The sequence below is a fragment of the Aphelocoma coerulescens genome, chromosome 5 (assembly GCF_041296385.1).
Source record: "Aphelocoma coerulescens isolate FSJ_1873_10779 chromosome 5, UR_Acoe_1.0, whole genome shotgun sequence".
In the NCBI taxonomy this organism is placed as follows: domain Eukaryota; kingdom Metazoa; phylum Chordata; class Aves; order Passeriformes; family Corvidae; genus Aphelocoma; species Aphelocoma coerulescens.
In genome coordinates, this window is record NC_091019.1 from 29,625,999 (window position 1) to 29,650,504 (window position 24,506).

General features: G+C 40.0%; 1 protein-coding gene across 1 annotated transcript in view; it reads right to left on the reverse strand.

Moving 5' to 3' along the window:
- Positions 1-23,388, reverse strand: part of LTK (leukocyte receptor tyrosine kinase) — a gene marked incomplete at its 5' end in the record, with an annotated part of 95,202 nt that extends 71,814 nt beyond the window's left edge. Inside the window, one exon of the mRNA XM_069018739.1 lies at positions 23,064-23,388. Within this exon, the coding sequence (XP_068874840.1) occupies positions 23,064-23,388 (325 nt within the window). The remainder of the gene's footprint in view (positions 1-23,063) is intronic.
- Positions 23,389-24,506: the final 1,118 nt, after the last annotated feature.

A 24,506-nucleotide genomic window follows, 5' to 3' on the forward strand; every position in this document is an offset into this window, starting at 1 on the left:
CTAGCAGCTCTGAAAAGAAATAAAACAACCTTCCCAAAACCTCATATGCATGCTCACACACCTCTTAACCACCATCCTATCACTGCACCTGAGAAAATGAGGGAGGTAGAGAAAACCTCATCTGCATTAAGAGAAAATAAATTTTGCTCTCAAGTTTTTCAGTGTGCCATTTAATTTATGTAAATTAAACTTTACCCACATGCATTTGGATAGGAATTATTCCAACTCAGTTGCAAATAAACTGGAATAACAGCTAATAAAAGGAAATCTTTCCGGTTTATTTCAAGAATATTAACACCCACCATGGGCTAACACTGCTAGGAATTTAATGTAGCTTCCTGAATTGGCTACATATTTCTTAACCTTGATATTACTTTGTAACATCAACAGAACTGACACTGACAAAATTTAGAAGTTTCTGTCTTTTTCTCAGTAATAATTTGTGTGCTGAAGGTAAGATATGAGTTTTATGATTGTGTGCTATATTATGTTTTCACATAATCATTTGTATACTCTCATTAGATAGTCAGTAACTTTATCCTGTTATGCACAGTGCATTTTTATGCTTGGAAGTATGGCCAGTTGCATAAAATACTCTTTTAAATGCCTACATTCGGTCATTTTGTGTTTCTTATACTGCCATTTTCTCCAGAAACGGGTACTGCTAGAAAAAGCCTTCTTTCCAAGTCTTCTATTTAAACTTGTTCCCATCATTCAGACACAAATTTATTTTGGGAGGGAGAGGCAGGCCTAAGGGTTGGGAAAGACAGGATGGGGCACTCCTCATTACATGATGCTCCTGGAGCTAGACGTCAACCTAATCAAACCCAAACTTCAAATTCATGTTAACCCTTCCATTATGTAATAGCTTGTCTGTTTTCAAGCATGCTTCTAAGACAACCTATGATCTCTATTCTCAGCAAGTACTTTTACAACATTATGTTTGTTTTCTGAGATGTAGATGCTGTTACAGTAGCTATAACACAGGTTTTGAGTGTTTAGTGATTTCTACCCATAAACAAACACATATCACTTAGTCTCTAGAGTTTTCTTTCCTCAGTCTGGTCAACATGCTATTTTGATGTTGTCAATGTTTAAAGAATCTATCCTCATGAAGAAGCCAGCAGTTAATACTCTATGTTCCATTCAATGTTTTCCATTAATTTCAAAATTACCCCAATTCCACATGTTTGGTGAAAAATAATTAAAAACCTTGCTTAATTTATTCTTTCATCAGGCACATCAAAGCCCTGTTGTACTAACAGAACTTATTTTAATATCATTTTGATTATGGTAGCCTAAAAATGAACATGCTTATATGTTAACATGCCCTGTATTGTTGTCTTCTCCATTTGAGGTCTTACTGCTAATTCACCTGCTTCTATGTAAACTGTGTATTTTTGCAATATTTCTGTCACAAAGTATAGCAGATGCTGTCTCACCATTCCTGGTCACTTCTAAGCCTTTTTGGTGGCATGTTGCAGCACAGAATTCAACATTCATCCTCTTCCTATCAGTTAAGAATTAACATTCATTTCTGTGTTGCACAGCTTGTAGTGATCAGACACCTGGTGTTTTGATGCACCTTAGTGACTGACACAATTCCAATATCTATGTGATATACAACAGCTGTAAGTACTATTTGACAAATCTACTACATTTTTTCTTAACCGCTCACCCTTTTCTTTGCTGATGTATGCACAAAACTTCCTTGACTGATTTTAAGAAGTCATGGTTGATGCTTTTTTTCTCATATGACAGTGATGTATATCAGATAACCACAAGGATATAGATGAGCAATAAAACAACCACAGTACAGAAATAAAAGAAGTGAATACATGTTCTCTAATACAGAGGAGAAAGAGAATCTGAGGTCATTCAACAAGGTTAGAAGTATCAAATTATTAACAGATATCCAGTGATCCAGCAACCGGTGTATCTGTCTCTGTAATTAGCTCCTGGATACACACCTTTCCAGAACCCTTGAAATATTAGGGAAGCTGCTGTGAGATTATAAACCTGCATAGGAAGGAAAGGCTCTGTTAGAAAAAGAAGAGACGAATCAGTGGCACGCTATATAACATCACTGGTGCCTCAGATCTGGGAGATTTGAATGCAGTTGGCTTAGTATTAGATAGCACAGAGCACAAGAGGAGGTAAAGACTAAATTATACTAAATATTTACTAAATAGAAATCATAAAATTCTCAGTAATTCTGAGTAATTCTCAATAATTATGCTGAAAAGGCAAATTGTTCCATTAACAGAAGATTCGGTATCAACGAGGGGAAAAAGCCCACAGTACATAAATGCCACATAAGAATGTAAGAGCACAACCCCCTCAGGCATAAACAGTTTAAAGACCCAGAGCTGGAACTCAAAAGCCCTTAACAAAGTGGCTGGTGGTGCCTTAGCCATAACACTCATTTTAGAAAGTCTCAAATTGTTGAAAGGATCTCAGTATGCAAAGAAAGGGAGCATTTGCTTGACATTTAAGAAAGGGTAAAAGGAGAGGCAAATGATACGCTGGATCCTGATCACAATCTTGAAGAAAATAATGGAAATACTGTTTTATGTTTGACTAATTAACAATGGAAATATAGATAAAAACACACTGCTTCATAGAATAAAATGTGGTTTAAACCCACCCTAGTCTTTGGAGACTCTAATGGCATTGCCCACATGAACATTTCCTACAGATCCTAAACACTTTGCAGTCTTCCTATACCCTAAAGTTGCAACAAACCTGCCAATTTAAAATCACACCTGCAGCTGGTGATTTTCTAATGGCAGGGACATACTCCACCAGCTTTCCAAAACATGGCAAAGCGTTTACTTCTGAGATGTTTTGGGCTAAATCTGTATGAAAACACATTCTTGCTTACTCGTGATTTTTCTTTTTAAAGGCATTTAGCAGTTCACTTGTTGGTATGGCATTCTTTATGATCCACTCTCTGGTACAGATACTAAAGAATATGCTAGGTCTCCAGGGAATAGACCAGGAAGTGTTAAGGCAACAAGATCCTGCCTTCCACAGTGATGTTCAGAGGCTTTTCATGTAACAGAAACGAACAAAAAACTGATGTCCTTTGACAAGGACCTTCCAGCTCTGTTCATGGACACCGGGTTCCAGAAGCATACAAACTTTGTGTTTTCTGTTTCCTATTTTTTAAGAGAATTCTTTGTCATCATATTTGAAACAATTAGATCTGATCACTGATATTTATGTATTCTTGTTTACACTCTGCCAGACACAGGTTACTAATAGGTGTGCAACTGATTTTAATACCAGGGAAATGCAGCTCATATAACCTTACAAACAACTAATCTCTTTCTAGTGCCCAATATATTTTTCCCAGTAACTTGCTTCATCCTACTTTTTCCTTACAACACAAGTATTTCCACTTTTAGCTTAACTTTCCAGTTAACATATCAGATTTATGCAACTGTACAAGAGCTTGTAGTCTTGTGGTTTTCCTTCGTCAGAAAGCACCATATTTCTCAAATTATATTTTTACATGAGACCATGAATATAGGATTTTTTTGCTAAACTTCATCTAGCAGTATGCCTACCACCAGTACCCTGGCAGCAGCTGTATGGAGCAGCACGGAAGATTCCATCTTCTATAATTTCTCTGCAATACTGCCAGGAAAATATGGAAGCAGTGCCACAAACCTCCTCTCACTATTTGTCAAATTCCTTTCCAGGAGGAGACATTCCAATTGCTCCATGCCAAAATTTAGTTTTCTTAGGTATAAGTTGTTAAAAGGTAGGGTGCACAAGAATACTGGTAAGAAATTAAACTATGTCTTACCATAAATTGTCCAGCAAGTATATAAGAGTGGGATTTATGACTTCCAGCACCTAGTACTTGGGTGTAAACCTAGTTAACAGAGAAGACTAGCTGAAACTACTCACTTCTGAACTCTATTGTCAGTGCCATGCAATGAATCGATTTGTCACGCGTTCACTGCGTGCCTCTTAACACGTGTTAAAAACCTCTGACATGACAGTAAAAGACTGATGTTTGAAACAGCCCTTCAGCAGCTAAACTAGGTTGCAGGAAAGTACAAGACCGAGAACTGAATCTTCTGTCAATACCCCTTGCATTCTTCATGCTCAAGACCTTGGATTAAATTCCCCAGCACATTACCAACACTCTGTGTTACCTGGGGCTCCTTCTGTTAGTGCCCAGACTACCATCTGTAAGAAGAGGGCAGAGGAATTTTTAATCCTGCTCGTCCTTTGATGTCTCCTGTAAGTTCTTCAGGGTCACATCCTATTCTTTCACTCCTTGTATTCTCCTCCTCCACAAAAAAAAGTCAGGACATTGAAAAGGGAGAGGATGTTTATATTACACTGTGAAGAACTTTGGCATCAACTAGTAACTTTGAAGAATAATCCTGAAGATAAAAGATACAGATGAACGACCAGACCCTGTCCAGCAGTCACATGGCATAAAAAGAATGGTTTACAAGGAAATGGATCTCTAGGGAGTAATTTGAAGTTAAAAAAAGATTTCTACATGCAGCCCAGGGAAATGCAGAGTTTTATCAGCATTGGCACAGTCCCCAGCAAAGGAATTAGCAAATGTGGAAGAAAAAGAGCTCACACAATTTCCACTCAACTGTGACTAGGCTAACTGCAGTGAAAAGTGTTTCCACTTAATCTGTACTGACCCCTAACCACCTAATGCCTAGGACATTCCTGTTTATTGAATGGAGATAAGTGGGCAGAAATCATGTCAAGGAGAAGACAAACCAGTATCATGAAACCCAGTCATGACAATTAACAAAGAGACATAAAGAAGCAAATGTTAAGCATGTGTGCATAAATTGAAAATCAGAATAGAGTCAGAATAGAGACTCTGTACATCAGACATCTATTATTTCTGAAGGAACACTGCAAGGTAGGTGATGACTGAACCAAAATATGTGAATTGAGAAGAGGGATGTAAAGATACGATGAAAGACGAGAGAGAGGATCTGTTTGAAGTTTAGTAAGAATTCCTAATTTTCCAATTTTATTTGTACATAAAAGCATGAATTTTATTAGAGATGCAAATGAAACGATGTAAGACATGCAAATAATATACCTGTCAAACAAGAGGACAGTTCACAATTTTTTAAATCCCAACCCAACACTTGGCAAAGTAAGAATGGATATTTTTTACTTTTAATGGCAGAAATTATCTTAGCACTGTGGCCTGCTACTTCAGCCGCTCTCCAGAAGTGGACATGTTTACATGAATTATAGTTAAGAAATTGGAGGAATATTTTGCACAGTCCAGCACAACTGACAAAAAAAGCAACATGGTTAAATTACAGACCATATCACATTAGTCTTAAGTGCCACAGATTTAACTGCAAAGGAGAAATAGAAAAAATACTTGAAAGGCAACAAATAACTAAAAACACCAGAAAGCAATGACTATAAGGCAAAACCAGATATGAGGATGAACTACTAATTGGTAGTTTTGTGTCATCACAATACACGCTTTCAGAAGTAGAGAGCAGAAATCAGTGCACCCAAAGTGTTTAGACAGCTCCACACAGTGTGGAGTGCTACAGCCCAGAGGGAAAAAAGATGAGCTGAGTGTAAAAAAGGGAGGTGCCAGGGTACACAAGCTGCCCAAGGCCACGCTGCCATGGCCTTGGACACAAGTGCACTGAATGCAGAGGAGCAGGTCTGTGCACAGCTACTGAAAGCAGTGGCAAGAGCAGCAAGTAAAAGAGCACCGAGTTACAAGGCAACCTCAGACTCAGCAGTGCAGGCAAAGCTGAAGACAATGACAGTGATGGGGCAGGCAGGCAGGCATCAACTCCAGTCTGAGGAGGTCAAAAATTAAGAAGGTAAAGGAAAGGTCTCAGACAGAGGGAAGACTATGTCAAGGAAGTACATCAGAGACCAAGAAGGCCCTCCTCAACAGCAACTGGACAAGAAGTATGAAAATGGTTTGGATGTTCTTTGTCAATGAGAGGCCTGACAGGCCACAGTGCCATGGCTAGAAAGCCACTTTCTAGGGTATAGTTAGTATAGATGAGGTTAGTGAAACCTCTCCTGGAAAGAAAAAATGTGAACTAGCAGGGACCTTGAGAAAAAAAAAAGATAAGTATTGGAGTAATCATCAGGAAATCAAACTGTGCAGACAGGGCTGGGATGCTAACTTGAATCTCAGCACAAATATAAACAGTCTTCCTAATAGTGAGATACTTAATAAGCATGGAGTCTGATGGTATGCTGAACATTAAAAACAGTGATGGTTTCACTGTCCCCTGCTTCAGAGTAGCATGACAGCCAAGCCTTCTGAGGAAGGTGAATCTGGGCAGTCTCCTAAGATCTGTACAGTTCTCTTATGGAAAGGATTAGGATTCAGCTCATTCACACTGTTCAAAGCATTTACCATCTGAAAGATGACTCCCCAGTATGAATACCTTCACTCACAGCCAGTACAATAAAAGAGGTGCAGAGTCTTTTCTCAAACTGCAATTGGAATTACTGTTGGGAGCAGCGAACTTTGTGTAACAGAATTCAAGTGGGTGGGACAGCCCTGGAATTCAGAACTTCCTGAAAGGACTAAAAGTCAAGCATGACTTAGACTACCTTATGGCTTTTTGGCAAACTGTTTCTTTATTTTCAAAGACACTTCTGTCATTTGTGCCAAGACTTGAACTTTATTTTTTGATCCAAAAAAATCACTCTTGTGTTGAAAAAATATGACACAGTTTTTGCTCATGGCCTAAAACAACATAACCAAGATGCATGAATTGTACTACTCTGTTTGCGGTGGGAAACTAACTTTGCAAACAGAAGAGCAATCACCTGCATCTCAGTTTTATCATTTATTTTCCCCACTAGTAAAGAAGTGTAGAAGGCAGTGGGGATGATAAGTCAGATGCTCCCACTGCTCTCAGAACACAAAAAACAGAAGACAGACAGTTGTGCTGTAAAGAATGAATAGAACCTTGCTTATCTTTACATTTCATCTTATTTTATTTTTGGCTTCCAAGAGAATAAGGTGTGGTTTAGAGGTGAGATCTTTGGGCTACAATACTATACTTCACAACTGGAAAGCAGCTAAGTGGGAATATTTCCTGTAAAGCCTTTTATTTTACTTCTGACATGAAGTCCTTAAATATTATGAACTCTTCCTTTCCTTTAAAGGACCCCTTCAGAATCAGTGCCAAGATAGAAATGGTGAAGTTGGGAATGTCTATCCTGCCAAGGAAGAGGGCCTCAGATTACTGTCTCTCATTATTGCAAGGGTGAGCATGAGGTTTGACCACTTCATGAACCACTCAATAGGCTGGCACAGCCAACACTATTGTGGCTATTCGGACACTTTTATCACCCATTAACTGCTTTGAAAATATCCTCCAGTTCTTACATTCAGATGGTTTCATGGAAAGGAATGAGTAGCAGAAAACCCAAAAGACTGATAGGTTATAGACCACACCAGCGCTGATTTGATCCATTTTAAGACAAGGGGGCCTCTCTTATTCATTCCTTTCAAAGATGTTTCAGTCTATCTTAAGATCCATGATGGAGATGAGAATGTCACAAAAAACCACCAGCCTGGTGAGAAATCAGTGCAAGAATATCAAAACAAAAGAAACCAGAATGGGTGTCTGCAAAGCAACAAAGATTCTTGGAAAAATTTCTGACTTCCTTTCAGACCTTGGGTAATTTGATTAAACACTAATAAAAAAAGTAGTGCCTGAAAGATAATGGGGACAATCCTGAGCTATTTCATTTACAGGCAGTAAGGAAACATAATTGGATGCATTTCTGGATATTTATGATGATGCCATGATGATTTTTTTTGCCTTTTCTTTATACCCTGTTATACCTTTTTTACAACTTCTGTATTCTTAGTGCTTTTTTGCCTACATTCTTGGATTTGTTTGTCAAGCTGAGAGACTAAACGTTTTAGAAGCTTCGTAGCTAGGGATCAGTGTACCCCAGATCCCAAGGTCCTCTCCAGAACACATTCTGTAAACTGAGATAGAACCATCCAGGGGAAGGCTCCTTGGGGAGGGGAGCTCATTCAAGCCTCTCACTGGGGAATTTTTGATAGATATGCTAATTAGTAAGATCTATAATGTTATACCAGATCTTTTGGGGGTGCATTTTCCAGTGTGCATTTTGGTGCATTTGACCTGGACATGGTGCACGTAAGGATCCTTAAAATAAATACCAAGGTAAAATCCCTTTTTCCCTTCTAACTGTGTTTAACTCCTGATTTTAAGACCAGGAAAAGGTATCACTGAAAAGTGCTTATTGCATGAGAAACAAGCACATAAAAACTACTGTATGTAAACAGAAAACATAAATACTGAATTTTCTGGATGTCTCATATCAGGCTCTTATGTTTGTGCAAGAGAAAAGAAAACCCTCTTTTATTAGAGTGAATTCATGAAACACTGTGGGTGCTGGAGGCCAGACCTGTTTCACTACTACTTATCTTCTGATGCACTAAGTTATTTTGGAATCACAGGAAGAGGACTCAGTCTCTGGAGGTGATAGGAGGGGAAATGGCAGGAGAACATCAGCTCCCTTCAGCTTTAACCAGGCCTTTATCAGAGAGTTATGAACGATACTACATACTCCAGTAGAGTGTCCCTAGAGAACCCTAAAATGTCTGACTACTGCTGGCCTGGGGCTACAGTTTCTTCACTGGCAAAGGGTCAGTCCAGACCTGTCCATACAAGGGAGAAAAATGAGATTTCTATTCTTCAGTCCTCAAATGAGCAACCTAAGAACAGCAGACAGCCGTAGCTCTTTGCTCCCAGGATACCAGCCAGCACAATGAGGAAAACAAACAAAATGAGGTCAAAAGTCTGCACCGTTTTCTTTCTGTTCATCCTCATTAAAAGCCTGAACCACAGCTCCTAAAGGAACGGTGCCCCCAGTGCAGTATATCAACATGGAGTCCTTTATAAAAGACTTAAGTCCTTTACTCACAGTGACATGTAGTTTATAACAGTTAACACAGACATTGCCCGAAAGGCTCTTTAATTCCACACAATTCCTACAATTCCAGTGCATACTCTTCTGATATCCAGAAAGGCACTATCAGACCAAGGATGGGTTTCTTGACTTGTCATGCCCACCAAATACAGCACACCTGTCAGTTTCTGTACCTTTACACCATGCATGGACTACTCATCCAGCTTATCATTTTACCTTTTCCGTTCTAAACAGCCTGAAATTGTAGCTGTAATTAGCAGATTATCATCCACAGGAAAAGATCAAATACATATTTGAGTAGTACTGTTTTTTTCTGTATATGATTGTCAAGAGTTCTCATTGCCCACTTGGTATTACGCTAGATATCATCCCAGTGGAGGAGAGAGTGTTCAACAGAACTCATTCCAGAGCTCTCACAGAATCACACATCTCAAAACAGTCTTTCTGTACTAGGTCCCCCTGAAAAAGCCTCAACATGTCTGCGTCAGGAAGTTGCAAATGACATGTAAATACCAGAAGCGTCCCAAGAACTTCCAAGAATCCCTGTCACCACAAAAGTCAGCTACATGGTCAACAAAAGCTACTGCTTCTTTGCAAGAAGAGTATGAACATCGCTTTATTTACAGTAATGAGAAGGTGTGACAGAGCACAACATATGCACTCTGAGGGAACTGCACAGTCAATAGTAGACAGTATATCCTTTTGGAAGCACATTTTGAAGCATCTCACTGCAAGAACGACATTGAGGTGCTGGAGCACGTCCAGAGAAGGACAGTGGAGTTGGTGAAGGGTCTGGAGTACAAGTCTTACAAGGAGGGGCTGAAGGAGCTGGGATTTTAGCCTGGAGGAGGCTGAGGGGAGACCTTATCTCTGTCAACAACTACCTGAAAGGAGATTCTAGTCAGGTGGGGTTTGGCCTCTTCTGCCAGATAACAAGTGACAGGACAAGAAAAAATGTCCTCAAGTTGTGCCAGGGGAAGTTTAGACTGGACATTAGGAAAAGTTTATTCACTGAAAGGATGTTCAGGTACTGGAACAGGCTGCCCAGGAAAGTGGTGGAATTACCATCCCTGAAAGTGTTCAAAAGATGTGTAGATGTGGCACTTGGGGACGTGGTTTAGTGGTGGACTGAGCAGTGCGGGATTAACAGCTGGACTCAATCTTAAAGGACTTTTCCAACCTAAATAACTATATGATTTTATTTGCATTTCCCTGTGTTGCAAATGAGTGGTTTGTGCTGTTTAAAGAATCAGAGGTAAATGTTTTGGCAAAAAGCAGGTTTTCATATGAATTTGTAACTTTAACAGAGTTCAGGGGCAAGTTTCACTCTATTACTTAACAAATGAATGAAACATAAAAAGGAAAATCAAATCAGAATCAAAGGACATAAGCACAAAAGATAAGGATGCAGAAGGGTTTAGCAGCACTTAATAATTAACTGATTTAACAATTATAAAGCAATCCATCCAATAGGATTTACTATAATTATAACAGTGACTTAATGATAGATTTCCATTAACAACATTCGTACGTAATCAAGTCACACACATGCACAGAGGCGAAGAAATGTATACATCTATATCTATGTGTGTTCCTCCACACAGGAAGTAATTCCATCTTGTGTTAAAAAAACCAGTGCCATGTACCCTGCCATAGTGTCATAACCATATCTGAAGTAGCCAAGCTAGAATCTCTTACTATATCCTCTTATATCTAGGTATTTTTGGAGGGCTGTGTAGAAGCAGTTGTTGTTGGGACACTGAATATCTGCTTCACTGTCTTCTATGCTCAGAGCCTCCTCAGAAAAGACTAGGTTTTGAAGTTACTCTCAGGGATGATGAGAAGCCAGCTCCATTCCCAGAACATTACTAAGGCAGGCTTCATTGGTACAACCTTGTGAAGGAGCAGGCTGCAGCATGCAGGGTGCAGGGAGGCCTGTGCTTGGCTTTGCAGGCAGTCACAGACACTGCTGTATCTGCACATGTTGAGGGCACACAGAGCAGTGCCCAGACTTGTGTGTCTGAAGAAGGTGTGGTTACTGTGACAGTGAACGTGGATAAACACCATCCCCTCCTATTATCTCCCCAGCACAACCTTGCAGCTCTAGAGTCAAACACCCTTTCAGACATCTTCCTCACAGCCTCAGCTAGAAATTGTTGCCAGATTCCAAGGTAGGGACCACAGCTTTGCCAACAAGTACTCCAGTAGCATGTGGAGTCTGCCAGTGCCAGCTGAGACTCCCAAATGTGCTTCCTAACAGCTGAATCTCTCAATGCCAGCTGGACTCCAGAAGAGGAGAGCAGTCAAACAAACACTTGGAGGAGGCTAAGAAGGTGGAATGTTAAACTGAGCACAAGTTTAAGCAGTGTATTAAACAGTTTGTCAGCCAAGATTTCAAATGTCTTCCTTGCATCACGGCTAGAATCTTCTGCTCCTGTAAGTAATACCTGCCTCCAAAGCACACACAGCCAGAGTAATGTGTGCTTTATTCTTTGCATACACTTATTCCTTCCTCTTTATGCATTTGGGAATCTGGGCTTTGAAAGTAAAGGCATAGAGGCATGAGGTGATTGTTCTGCATTCTTTTAAAGCTCATGCCAGGTGCAAGTAAGAAAAGCAGAGAAATAAGCTGTGTATTTCTTACAAGATGTAAAGATGCCAGTGCAGCCTTCCCTGAGCTCACCATGCCAGGTACTCCTACCCACTGTGTGTAAGAGTTACCAAGCCACATGCAGAAGAGCAAGGCAGGCAGCAGGGCTGACAAAGTGCAGGGAATTGGGAATGGCTTTGCACAGCACACAAAACAGCCAGAAAGGTTCCAAAACCCATAAAACTGAATTTGACTTCGGAAATAACATTCAGAACACTGCTCTGTCAAAATAAGGCAGAGTGAGAAAGAGAAGCTGATTAGTGTATTTTAGTAGCATTCACAAAATGCATTTCTTTCAAATAGCACAAGCATTTGGTTGCACCTAGAAAACAAACACCAGCAATTACAGCCATCTTCTCTCCTCTCTTTCTTCCTAAGATGAAACCATACTCTGAAAATTGACTCAGTGTCACAAAGGACCAAGCTGGCAGGAAGAATATCAGTCAGGTCACCAGACAAAAAAGAGGGAATTTTACATCTATTCATCAGTGTTGTGCCTTCTCAGCAGCAAATAAGGATACTTTATGGAAAAGTAATACATATGTACACCTTTAAGGAAAACCATTTTTTGCCCTTTATCAATGGAAAAGCCAATGCTGGTAGAAAACTTAATTGGTAACCCAACATTCAATGTGAAAGAATAAATTTTTTTTCAAAGTAAATTTCCAGTGAAATGGAGTTATAGATTCTCCTTAATTATATTTTATTTTAAAAAGGAAAGGAAAAAAAATTCTGTAATTCTGTGCACTAGATCTATTTGAAGGAACTAGAACATTTACTGTTTTATATCTCACCACATCTGAGTAAGGGAGATAAAATAGGTAAAATAGGACAAGGATTAAGGCACCAAGGCTAAGGAGTCTTCCCCAAATCATAGGGAAAACTTGTGGCTGAAAACCAGCCCTAGGAAATCTGACTCCCCTTGCCACATTGCAAGAAAGGTAGGCAAAGAGAGCTGGAAGGTTGCATTACCTAACTTAAATACACCCTAAAAGAAAAAAATTATTTATTTTATACATTTACTTTTAGTAGTATGTTAGGTTGATTGAAAGAATGACAAATGTCTCCAGTGCTGCCAGTGCTTATAATTCTACTCTGAATTCAGTTCTCTACAGTGTTTTTCTTAAACATGCAGTTTCTGTAGCCATGTAATGACATGAAAATTACAGCAACAAAAATGACTTAATAGTTACCCAGGATAGCAAACACAAACTGGAAAGACTCAGAAACCAGATGGCTCATAAATATGTTTAATTTGATGATTTTTAACCCTATCTGTGAAACCTGAGCTTAGAGAATACAAAAAACAGAAGAACAGTGCTTGCTATACTTTTTCCCTTTGCCAGTCTCAGGAAGATTACACAAAGATACTTTGAGCAGCTTTATTTCTTGCCCCTTTGTGTATTTGTGTCACAAAGGATGAAAGGACATGCTGAAGAATATTCCTGTATGTAGCTGATGTTTCTTTAAAAGCTCATGGGAGCACTTCTGTATATACTAGAGAATATGAAACATTTTGTGCATAAAATTTAAGCCTGGGCTCAAAACTTTTTTACTGTCTTCCTTTAAGATGATAAATGCAAACCCTCACTCCCCACCTTCAGAACAGTTTCAGTCCTATCCATAAATGTTTAAGAGCACCTCCTCTTAACACCACTCTGTACATGGTGAGGATCAAAGTTGAAAACAGACTATTTTGTCTGAAGGGCTAGGGGGAGACTTGAACAGCACACAACATCATGATGTATATCTTATTCCTCAGTGCCATAGCATCAATGGTAGGATTCAGACTGTCAGCCCAAATTTGTCCCCTTAAACTGTTACAAGTTTTGTTAACTGAATGCAAAAAAACTAACATGCTCCAAAAGAAGGAACTGTCAAAACCAGAACTAAATGATAGCTAAACCAAATATTTTTCTAGTTAGTAAAACAGGATTGTAGGTGTTTTCACTGTGGTACAAATTCATAAGGCAGTTGCCAGCTCACTGACACCAAGCTGACAAGGCTGGCATTAAGCACTTGCTCCCTTGGAGAGACTGAAAAGCAGCCATCCCTGAGTTAGATCAGGGTGTATTCACATAGTCTGAATTCAGATGTCTAATCCTACAGGCTGGTTTCACAAGATACTTATTTCCATGACTGTTGGGAGAGATTCAGAAAACAAACGCCAGCAGACTAAGAGTTTCCCAGAACAATTTCTTCTGCCCCAGCATGCCTTGCTTTTAGCCCCACAGTGGGACTGATCCCCTTCTTGTCCTTGTGCAGCAATCACCACACCCTCAGTTGTACCTAACACAAGCTGTAAAGGGTCACATCATAACTGAAACATTAAAATTATGTACAAAGCAAGAAAGCTTTTAACCTAGATCATTTCAAAGCATCCCTGCAGTACAACTGATGAAGCTGAGACCATGCTACCACTTGGGAATTGCCTAGAGAGTTTGAGATAAGCATGCAAGCTGGAGAGACCAGATCACCCGAATGTTGACCTCCATGTTCAGTCAGTCTCAAGATCGCAAAGAAACCAGAAGAAGAATCAGCACTTCTATTTCTGAAATTCTGCATTTACTTGTGTGCTGCTTTTGACTGGGGCAGAGTTAATTTTCTTCACAGCAGCTGGTATGGGGCTATGTTTTGGATTGGTGCTGAACACAGTGATGACAATATAGTGATGTTTTTATTATTGCTGAGCTTACACAGAGCTGAGGCCTCTTCTGCTTTCCATGCTGCCACAGCGGTGAGGGGACTGGAGGTGGATGGGAGGTTGGGAGGAGACACAGCCAGGACAGGTGACCCCAACTGACCAAAGGGATATTCCAGACCGTGTGGCTTCATGATCAGCATAAAAAACATGGGGAAGAAAAAGGAAGAGGGGGATGTTCAGAGTGATGGTGTTTGTCTTTCCAAATCACCATTACATGTGATAAGGCCCCCTCTCCTGGAGATGGGTGAGCACCTCTTTGCCTATAGGAAGCAGTGCATGAATTCCTTGTTTTGTTTTGCTTGTGTGCACGGCTTTTGTTTTCCCTGTCAAACTGTCTTTACCCCAACCCCTGAGTTTTCTGACTTTTGCCCTCCTGATTCTCTCCAACTGGTGGGGGAGTGAGTGAATGGCTGCATAGGCCTTCGTTGCTGGCTGTGATTAAACCACAACAACTTGATATAAATTACCCCTCACCTTTCTCAGTGGAAGAATATCAATAACAGTATTAATTGGGCTGTTGCTTCTCATCAATCCTTCTTATTGCAGCCACAAAGCAATTCCTACCAGTAATGAAATAACTTCTCTATCTTACCCTACGTATACCTTAGTACAAAAGTGATTGCAATTTCTTCTGAAACTTAATTGAAAACAACTACTGGCTAGATTTAGCAAAGCTGATAACCTGTACACTCACATGCTGCACAGATCCCTGAAAAACTGTAATCACTATATAAAATAAATAATTAACATACTATCACACAAAATCACAAGCAGCCCCTGAGTAGTGTACAGTTTTGGATAACTGCATCCACTGCGGGAAGACAACATGTTTAGAGCAAAGGGGTTTTCCACATATTTTCAGGTTCTAAAATAAGTTCTAAAAATTCTGGAAAAAAACCCCACCCACCATATTTTTCCTTTCATTAATTTTCACACACACACATATATATACAGGAAGGCATATAAGAGAGGAAAAAAAATGTGTGGGAATCAAAATATGAAGGTAAGAAATAAAAATCTTATGCCCTGTCCAAAATTTAGCAAATAAAAAATGAAAATAGCTTTTGGAAGATAAGCTAAATGCTTGTGTCTCGTCAGACCAATCTAGCACAGCCCTAGATGAGGTGAAAAGAGCTAGATCTGCATACATCTCCCAGTTTTCTATCCATCTGAATAGCTAGAACACAAGCCCTTTTAACACAGCTAAATAAAACCCAGCTTGGTTTACTCCCGTTGTTTTGCTTATAATTAATTCACAAGTTTATTTTTTGCAAATATTACTGACTTTTGTCTGTAGGACTGCAACAGACTGACAAACACAATGTTAAACTCTGGGAAAGTTTAGATTCTTCTAAGAACCTGATAGATCTTGAAGGGCCAGGAAAGTTGAAAAAAATTAGTAATAGCAATGATTATGCTATCAGGGCTTATAGGATTCATAAAGTCCAGTTTCTCACTAAACTCTAGTCTGAACTGTTTGCCTGCATGGGGTTAAAGAAAGCTTCCTTCCGAGGTTTTAAATACTATTTGGGTTCCTGCAGTGACTATAAACACAGAAAATTCTCCTGTTGTGAACTACATACTTTAAAAGTGTTACTCAAGTAAAGAGATTTGAATTCCAGCACAGTATACATCAAAATACCACAGAGAAAACTCTAAAAACATGTTAGAGACCATGGAAATTTTAAGCAGTCATGCTTTTATGTGATTCTATTTGCTGAAGTCAAAGTAATAAATAGATCTTTAATCACTCAGAGCTCAGTAGGAAAAAAAATATAAAGAGCAAATATTTGGAAAATTTAAACTGCAGTTAAATATAACAACAAAACTAGAAAATTTTTAAAAATCAAGACATCTGAGTTATTAGAAGTGTGTAAGCATAATCATCCATGCTCCTGCATTGTCTGAAATATTAGTCAAAGCACATGGGTCTGCAAAACCACCAAATTAATTATCCAGTGAAGCAAAGCCATTGTTCGGTTCTGTTCCAGAGTGAATTCAGCTTTGCCTGAGGTTGCTTGAGTTCAGGCTGACAGCTGCTAACCCCTCTTTTGGTAATCCAAAACCACACTGGCTGGGCTCCTCATCTCCATTGGAAAAGAATTCCTTCATCCTGCTCTGCTGCCCAGCCTTGGCCACCTCCTCTCCTCTGTGTGTATCCCCAGTTTCCTCCTGCCTCCCTAAGGCCAGGAAAGCAGAGCAGATATTGTAAGGCAGAGCTACAAGGGAAAGTGCACAAGCAGAGTTCACCCTCAGCATATAGAAAAAGGTCTTGGTCACAACTGCAGAGCCACTCAAACCAGCCCTGCATGACTGCATGGAAGCAGGTGCTTCCAACAGCACCTCTGATGTGGGAATTGTGATTCCAGCCGACTGTGACTCTGAACCAGTAACCTATCTGGTTCAGCTCTCATTGAATTTCCAGCATGACCCTCAGTTCTGCTTCAAGGCAGGAAAAAAACACCCAGTTTGGGTTTCTACTGGCTTCTGAATAGCACAAAAACTCTTCACCAGAACAATGTAGGAATACTTATCACTTCCTGTACTTAATTCTGTGCAACAGAACACCATCACATCCTTTCATGTCACTTACTACTGTCACTCTCAGTTACTTTATCACTCCTGTATTTTTAATATGTAAATATGTATCACCATAAACATAGACACAGAGGAGAGGTGCGGATGCTCTAACTCCAGAAAGTTCGGCTGTTTATGCCCTCAAACACATGCTGTGCTACAAACTGGGAAAAAAAAAAAACCTAACTGAGCAACTGAAATACATGAATAAATGCATCATTCTTGGCTGATAAGCCAAAGCTTATGGGATTTCAGATACCAATTAGCTGAAAATCTGTGATGTCTTATTAAAAGACATGGTTCTCCCATTAGACGGGGCAAAAGTTCATCTGAGTTGCAAGGATAAATCTGTGCTTTTTGAAAAGACTTCAGCTTTTAATTTTATATTATAATTCTATATTTCACTCTTATTCTTGACTAACTCTGATGAGGCTGTTGTACAATAGGTTTTTAAACTCAATCAGTGCCAATGTCAGGGAGGTTTATACCTTTATATACAGGGAATAGAATAGTTCAGTTGGAAGGGACCTACAACAATCACATAGTCCAAATGCCTAAAATAAATATAAAGCCAGCTGGAAATCTTAAGTTTTTCACCAACAAGTGGAAAATTGCGTCAAGTTTCATGGTTTTACAGCCAGCTTTTTGTTAGGGAGCACATATAGAAAATCAACCTGAAATTCTCCTAAAAAGATAACATTTGGCCTGTCGGTGAATATCTCACTGAAATTCTGAGCTCTTTATTTACTCAGTACACATAGCAGAGTTGTTTCTTCTAGGTGAGGAAGACTGGAATGTCATCTCTGTTTCCCTTTATGTCATTTCTCTCTGTTTCCATTTCTCGTCGCAGGTCCAGTTGTGCTGGTAGGGTACAACTGGGAGAAGCCACAACATAGAGATACACCACCTTGAGGAAAGCAAAATGCTTCCGTGACACCCCACTGCTTGCCTGGAAGCTGTAATCATTTAAGCACTGCAGAGGCCCAGAGAGGTTCTGACACCACATTTGCTTAATTGTAAAGGTTCTGCACCTTGACTTCCCTCTTGTGCATCCAGCACAAAAAGGCAGGAAGCTGACCTTCCCCAGGCACAGACCCTCCATAACCTAGTGGTGCTGAACAAGTCACAATCCGAAACAAAGGCTCTCTATGTTCCTCCTGCAACACACAACACACCGCTGTGGTCTGTTACCATTCTCACAAGGGAGCTGTTCTCGCTACGCACTCAGAGTACATCTGTCAGCTACAAGTCACCTCTCATCAAACACTACAATTCACTCCTTTTCCAAGCCAGCCTGCTCTCCTACCTGCCATGGGTTTCATCTTTGGACATGCTGTTAGCAGGCCACATCAAAGCACTGGGTTTGTTACATGCCAGTAGACGAGAGAAGCAGAGGAGCAATTATAACGGAATGGGAGGAAGAGGAATTGTAAGAGGAAGGACTGATGCTGAGAGGCAGGAAAAGACTATAAGCCTGATCCAATTAATTAACATAATTAATGTCATTATTTTCCTTCTCTGATTTAAGGAATCATGCTTACTCGTAAGAGTCTCAGATAAAAGTCTCCAGATACAGAAGGCAAGATGTTGCATGGCTGTAACTGTATTCCCGTAGACATCCATCAGTTTATGCTAACTATGAACCCTGTGGGTTACTTCCTCTCCATATATTTCTGGAAAGAGCTCACCTGCCTCTCCTTTCAGCAGCCGCTTTATGCTTCTGCTTTTACTAAAGGTTTGCAAAAAGTTATTTTTGTTTCTTTTATTTCTGAGAAACTTGACCCAATACCAAGCTACAAACAGTACAGTCACTGTCTGCATGTAGAGTAATGAGCATCAGCCTAAGAACAACCACCTGCATGCACAAGTCTAAGTACAGATTGGAATGTGATATTATAAAATAACTGGACAGTTTTAATTCAGGATTTTCCAAACTACTGGCAAGCCCAAAGAGATTTTAAAAAAGCAAACCAAACAAAAACCTGTCACAGGTCAACCTAAAAATCTTCCAGAGCAGAAGTTTTATAAAATTGCACAGACCAACACATTTCAGGGAGTGCTGGACTAGAAGAGTTCATGTCAAAATGAAACATTTAATAACTAATCGTGTTTTATGCTTTTGAAATAAATATTTCAGATTTCTGAATGCAAGGCTTTTCTGCGCAAAAGTGTGAAATAAAAAAAAATAATTAAAACATGTAGATATATTTGAATGTCTCAGTACGAACTACCTGGTGCACACACAAAACAAATGACCAAATGTAACAGCTTATAACCTAGACCACTTTATGAAGCATTTTGCTTTATTGTCACACATCAGCAGTTTTCACTAAAATTAATTCAAGATGAAAATTTCTCTCCACTCTTGTCACAGACATCACAGATGCACTTCCACACACCAGCACAGCCAGCATGCACTGCTTCACATATACAAGCAGGCTGAAGACAGGAACCCTCCTGTCCTGTGTATCTGTTTAGTACTCCAGGGAGTGGGAGAGGAATGCTTTTGAAACTTCACTGGAGTGAGGCATCCTTTTCTCCAACTTTGATCTTATGGATTAATTAGAAAATGTGCAGCTATGTGACATGGACAGAAAGATGGATTTCTTGTATGGCTGCTCATAAGACGTTGACTTCAGCTCTAAAGTAAAAGTACAGGTGGCTCACTACCTGATTTCTGCCTCCTCCAACTTAGTCCTCCCTCCTGATGCAGTTTAGAAATCCCTGTGTTTGTCTGCATGTGCTCCCTTACTGTGGGATTCCCATAGATTTATCATATCCTTTTCCACTGTATTTCAAAGAGTCCTCAACTTGGTAATGTCCATGACTTAAAAAGAACTGTCTTGTTTTCATTTGAAGGCATCCACCCAATATTTGACTTTCAGTGACAGCCATAGTGCCTTGAATTGGATATTCGGACTGGGCACAGTATATGAAGACATGCTGTCATTTGCACAGTAAAGCACTGTGGATACAACTCCTAAGACAAATTTCAAGGATCATTCGATGCTGTTCTGGTTAGAACCATTTAAGTGAAACCACTACTGCTCCTGTGTGCTACTTTAACTGAGCAGAGATAGGCACAAGAAGAAGAAAATAAGAGAGAAGTTCTTCAATGAAGAGACAAAAGAGAAGACAGAGTCCCATCCCTTTCATGCTTCACATGCTCTCCTCCAACAAAGGGATAGACAAATGTTTAGTGCTTTGTGTAAGTGAAATAGATGCACTGGTTTATTTTAAGTTGGCTTACAACAAAATAAGGCACTCCCATATCTTCATGCTCATGTGGACTGACTAAACTTAAGCCAGTTTATACTCCTTCTACAAAACAGGTCAACTCAGTTCTGAGAGGCAGATAAACCCAGGGAGAGTAACAAAAGATTTGGGGCTTCTGAAAACTGTTTGTTAGACAAATGCAAGCGTCCAGGAATGGAGGGTTCTTCATTGCCACGCTGATACACCATTTCCCAAACAAAAAGCTGGCTGTCTTACTCCTAAACCCACCATCAAGCTTCCTACGCTTCTCTGCCTTAGAAAGGACTCAACAAAACCCAAAACCATAACTATTCACCAGGCTGAAATTAAATGTAAGTTACCCTATTCTGTGACAGCTGCACTACAAGTGCTGTAAGGGACTGTAAAGAAATCCTGACAAAATGTCTCTGCTAATATTATCTCATGGACTGTGGTAATACTCAATAGCTAAACTCTGAGCAATGACATAAACATGACCACACATTCAGAAGGGTGTTTGAGGTTTGCTCAGTATGTATGTTCTGCTGTAATTTTGCAGATAGCTGGCTCTGCATAATCAAAGGCAAGAGTATGACGTGGCCAAGCACAGCCTGGTTTCTCACAGAAGAGAAAAAGACTGACCTACCCAGCCCTCAGCAAGCTCAAGTAATCAAAAGAAAAGAATCCAATATGAAGGCTCAAAGTAATGCTGGTGCTTAAAATAAAAAGGAAATTCTCCCAGACATTCATTTGGCGGCTTTTTTCACCTTCTTCCTAACCACCTCCTGAGACGTGAGGTTAGTGTGCAACCTCAGCCTCCAAATGACTGTGAAGAGGCTTTCACACTGAACAATGCATACCTGTGCACTGAGTCCTTTCCCGGTTTTGTTACCTTCAGTTTGGTGGTTCTTTTTCTGAGGGTTTTTTCCTACTGTTGTTCTCTACAACTTCCTGAATTTTCTCATAGTGTCTTAATTTTTGCACCAAGAAGAGTTACAACATCCTCCAGTGTTTCGATGTGCCAAAAATTGTCAGTGGATGGGAACTCTGAAATCATCCTTTTATGACAGAGCTCATTAGAAATTCATATGCCAGCCAGGAAAACAAAAGAGAGAAAAGAGGACCTGCAAATGCCTCATCACTTGGACCTTGGGCTTTCCAAATAAAGAGGGAAATGTAAAGCCACTCCAATAATATGCTGCAGTAAAAATTCTGCAGTGGAAATACAAGTGGTTTTTAAATTAATTGACTATAGAGTCTGAGAGCTGACCATAACAGCCCTCATAGTGAGGCAAGGAACCCCCATGTGAAGATTATGACAGCAGCTACACAGTTAAATGCTCATACATTGAAGTCTCACCCTGGGTGATTGAGATTACTTTTGGCAGAAGATTGGAGAGAGATTGTAAAATGTACGTTTATTTTCATTTAGCTCTTTACTTACTCTTTCTGTAACACACCCTTTTTTAAATCTCTTTCCTAATACAGACATGCTTCATATCATAGACTTGGATATACAGCAAATATAATTATTATTCCTTACATTAATCTTACTTGCATGTTGAAAGCCACTCCACCAGAAACACTGGAAAGATACTTAGGAGTTCTTGATGAGACCACATGTCATAAAAGTTGAGGCTTTAGGGCCATACAGCTCTGCTAGCATGAGGCACATTTGTCCTGGGACCCTTCGAAAGTAAAACAACCTGCTTCCTCCCAATAGAAATAAAAGGCCAGAAATAGCCTGAAATCAAAAACTCTGTGCTATGCCTTAACATACAATTGTAAATAGAACTAAATCATGAAACCTGCTTAGAAACTAATGTCCCAGTGTGTCTTCATATAAAAGTAAATATATGCAAGTTCATCATTTAGTCAGAGAGAGAAATGCACTGCGCTAGCAAGAGCTAGCTGTAGCGCCAACAACCTGTTTGCCTTTCCTCCTTTCCTCCTTTCCTGCATGATCTGTTACACTGAGAAATACAAAGTGTCTCTGATCCTTGTCTAAGGGTCAAGTTGTAGTCGCTGTATCTACCCTGGGGGTACTACTGTAACTGCAGATCTCTGAGAAGTTCAGCATGTCCTGATTGAGGCTTTTTTTTCCTAATATACCCAACAAATTTGCTTGGCACTGTGCACATATAGTAAATGTGTCCCACTCCTACTTTATTCTCCCATCTTTGGTTGTATGCATGCTTCCACCTCCCAACTTCTCTCCTATTCCTGCAGCTTCCCTCCTAACATCTCTCTTCTCTCCTACTGTCACTTCATTTCTTTTGCTGTACTTCAGAACCAAAGCTGACAGTGACAAACAGCAGCACAAAGATTCCTTTCAAAACTTAGCCTGAGAACCACTTTCCAGGTGGGAGTTCCTAAGTCCATCTTTCATAGTCCAAATATTTTCTTCTCTCTTTATCTCTGTCCCTCATCTCCCTGTTTAAACAAAGCATCCTCTCCAAACGACACCCTTTCCTGTAAGCAACCTTCTCTACTCCTGGAGCATTACTTTCACCCACCTCTCCAAAATAGCCCCAAAGAAAACAATCCAATAGCCAGAGAAACAAAATGGTCCTAGGGTAAAGCTGTTAGTTTCTTGCTGAACCCTTGTTCAACGACTGCCTGCATCCAGCCTCAGAGCCTCGACAGCAGCAGCTTTTCTAAAACTACAGATCACCTATTCATTTCAGTGAACAAAATTTACTTACAATCAATAACCATCAAGATTCATCTTCCCGCATGTCACGCACTTTATATATGTTTCATGCATGTACTTTCACTCCCCATCTCCCCTTTCCCCCCTACTGTTCTGAAAAGAACATTTTTCTGGTTTTAAAGGTAAAAGGGAAGGGGCAATAAGTCTGAGTCTCCGGGCAGAAGAGGGACTTTGCAAAATAAGGAGATAAGGGGGAAGAAAAATAAGTTCCTTACCCACTGCGGTGATCCACAGCACCAGCTGTGGTAGCCGGTTCATGGCTCTGTGGGGCGCGGGCTGGTCCCACCCGGGTGCGCGGCTATGGAGGGGGTGTGCCAGGCTCTTCCTGCGGGCTCCGCTGGAGCTCTGAGACCGGGCTTGGGCTCCTGCTGCCTTGGAGGAAAATTCCCACCTCCTGCTCGGGAAGGCTCGTATGGGTCCTAGAGCCACCCTCCCTTCCTTGCCTCCTCCTCCCGTTTTGCATACCGCTTCTGCACGATCAGCAAATCCAAAAGGCAGTTGCTTCAGACATGAACATATCCATCTATAAATTTGCAGGCATTAGTACTCACGAGGACAAGATGAATTCTTAATCTTACTGGGTTGTTCCCCTCTCTCAGTCTTCTCTTGCAGCTGGCTCAATAACACACACGAGACTCATGCTGGACCAAACTCAGCTCATATTTAAGATGATCCCCGTGGCCTGGAAGTGTGTTCACTGACTGCCCTGAAAGAGAAATTGAACCTATTTACACAACCTAGATACCTTTCTTCCCTTAACTTCACTTATAACCACTTAACTCCTGAGCAGGACAGCCTCTGCTGGAAACATGCAGTGAGGACCCGTAGCACAGCAAAGTGTAGGTATTCCACCTGTGAGCTTGGGCATTTGCTCTTTAAACACTTTAATTAAAGCTCCTTTTTCTTCTGGATCATCAGCATTTCAATTACACTAGTTCACTCTGCCTTCAATTTCTTTGCAGGTGTGTCTTTCTTTCATGGGGAGTTTATTCTAAAACTGATATTCTTTTTATAATCAGAATGCATTCTTTATGACTAATTCTCCATGTGGATACTCTTATCCTGAATTAGGGGTGATTTAGTACAAATTAGCATAATTTATTGTGGCTGTTGTGAATTTATCAGGTATTATCTGATTCTTGAGTACAATACCATTCAAAATGTGGGAGCTGGAGACATTTGGAGCTGACATGAACTAAAGCCCTTAAAGGTCTGGTGGGCCTGGCACTTTCAAAGCAGAAGCCTGCATTCCATATTTAATTGTGGTTCATAGATTAGACTAAAAATTTAATTAGTTTACTTAACATACTGAGTCTTCCACCAATATCTATGCAGCTCTCAAGGGTAGACTTTATTTTTGTATCTTAATCGTGTATTTGGATCTAAAAACTTGCTTTTTGTTCAGCAGCACATTGCTACTTTCAGCAGATTTACAGAGGCTTGTTTTTTGAACACAACCTGGATGATTTGGAAGTAAACATCATTCTGAGGCTTTCCTCTATGGCCACATCAATTACAAAATTATGGTAGCAATAAAGACAGACATTATTTGTTGCTTACTAGTTGAATTATATTAACTGTCTCCCAAGCAAAGTAATAGACCAAGACCAGAAGTAAAAAAAAAAGAAAAAAGCTGCCAGCTTTCCATCTCTTCATAA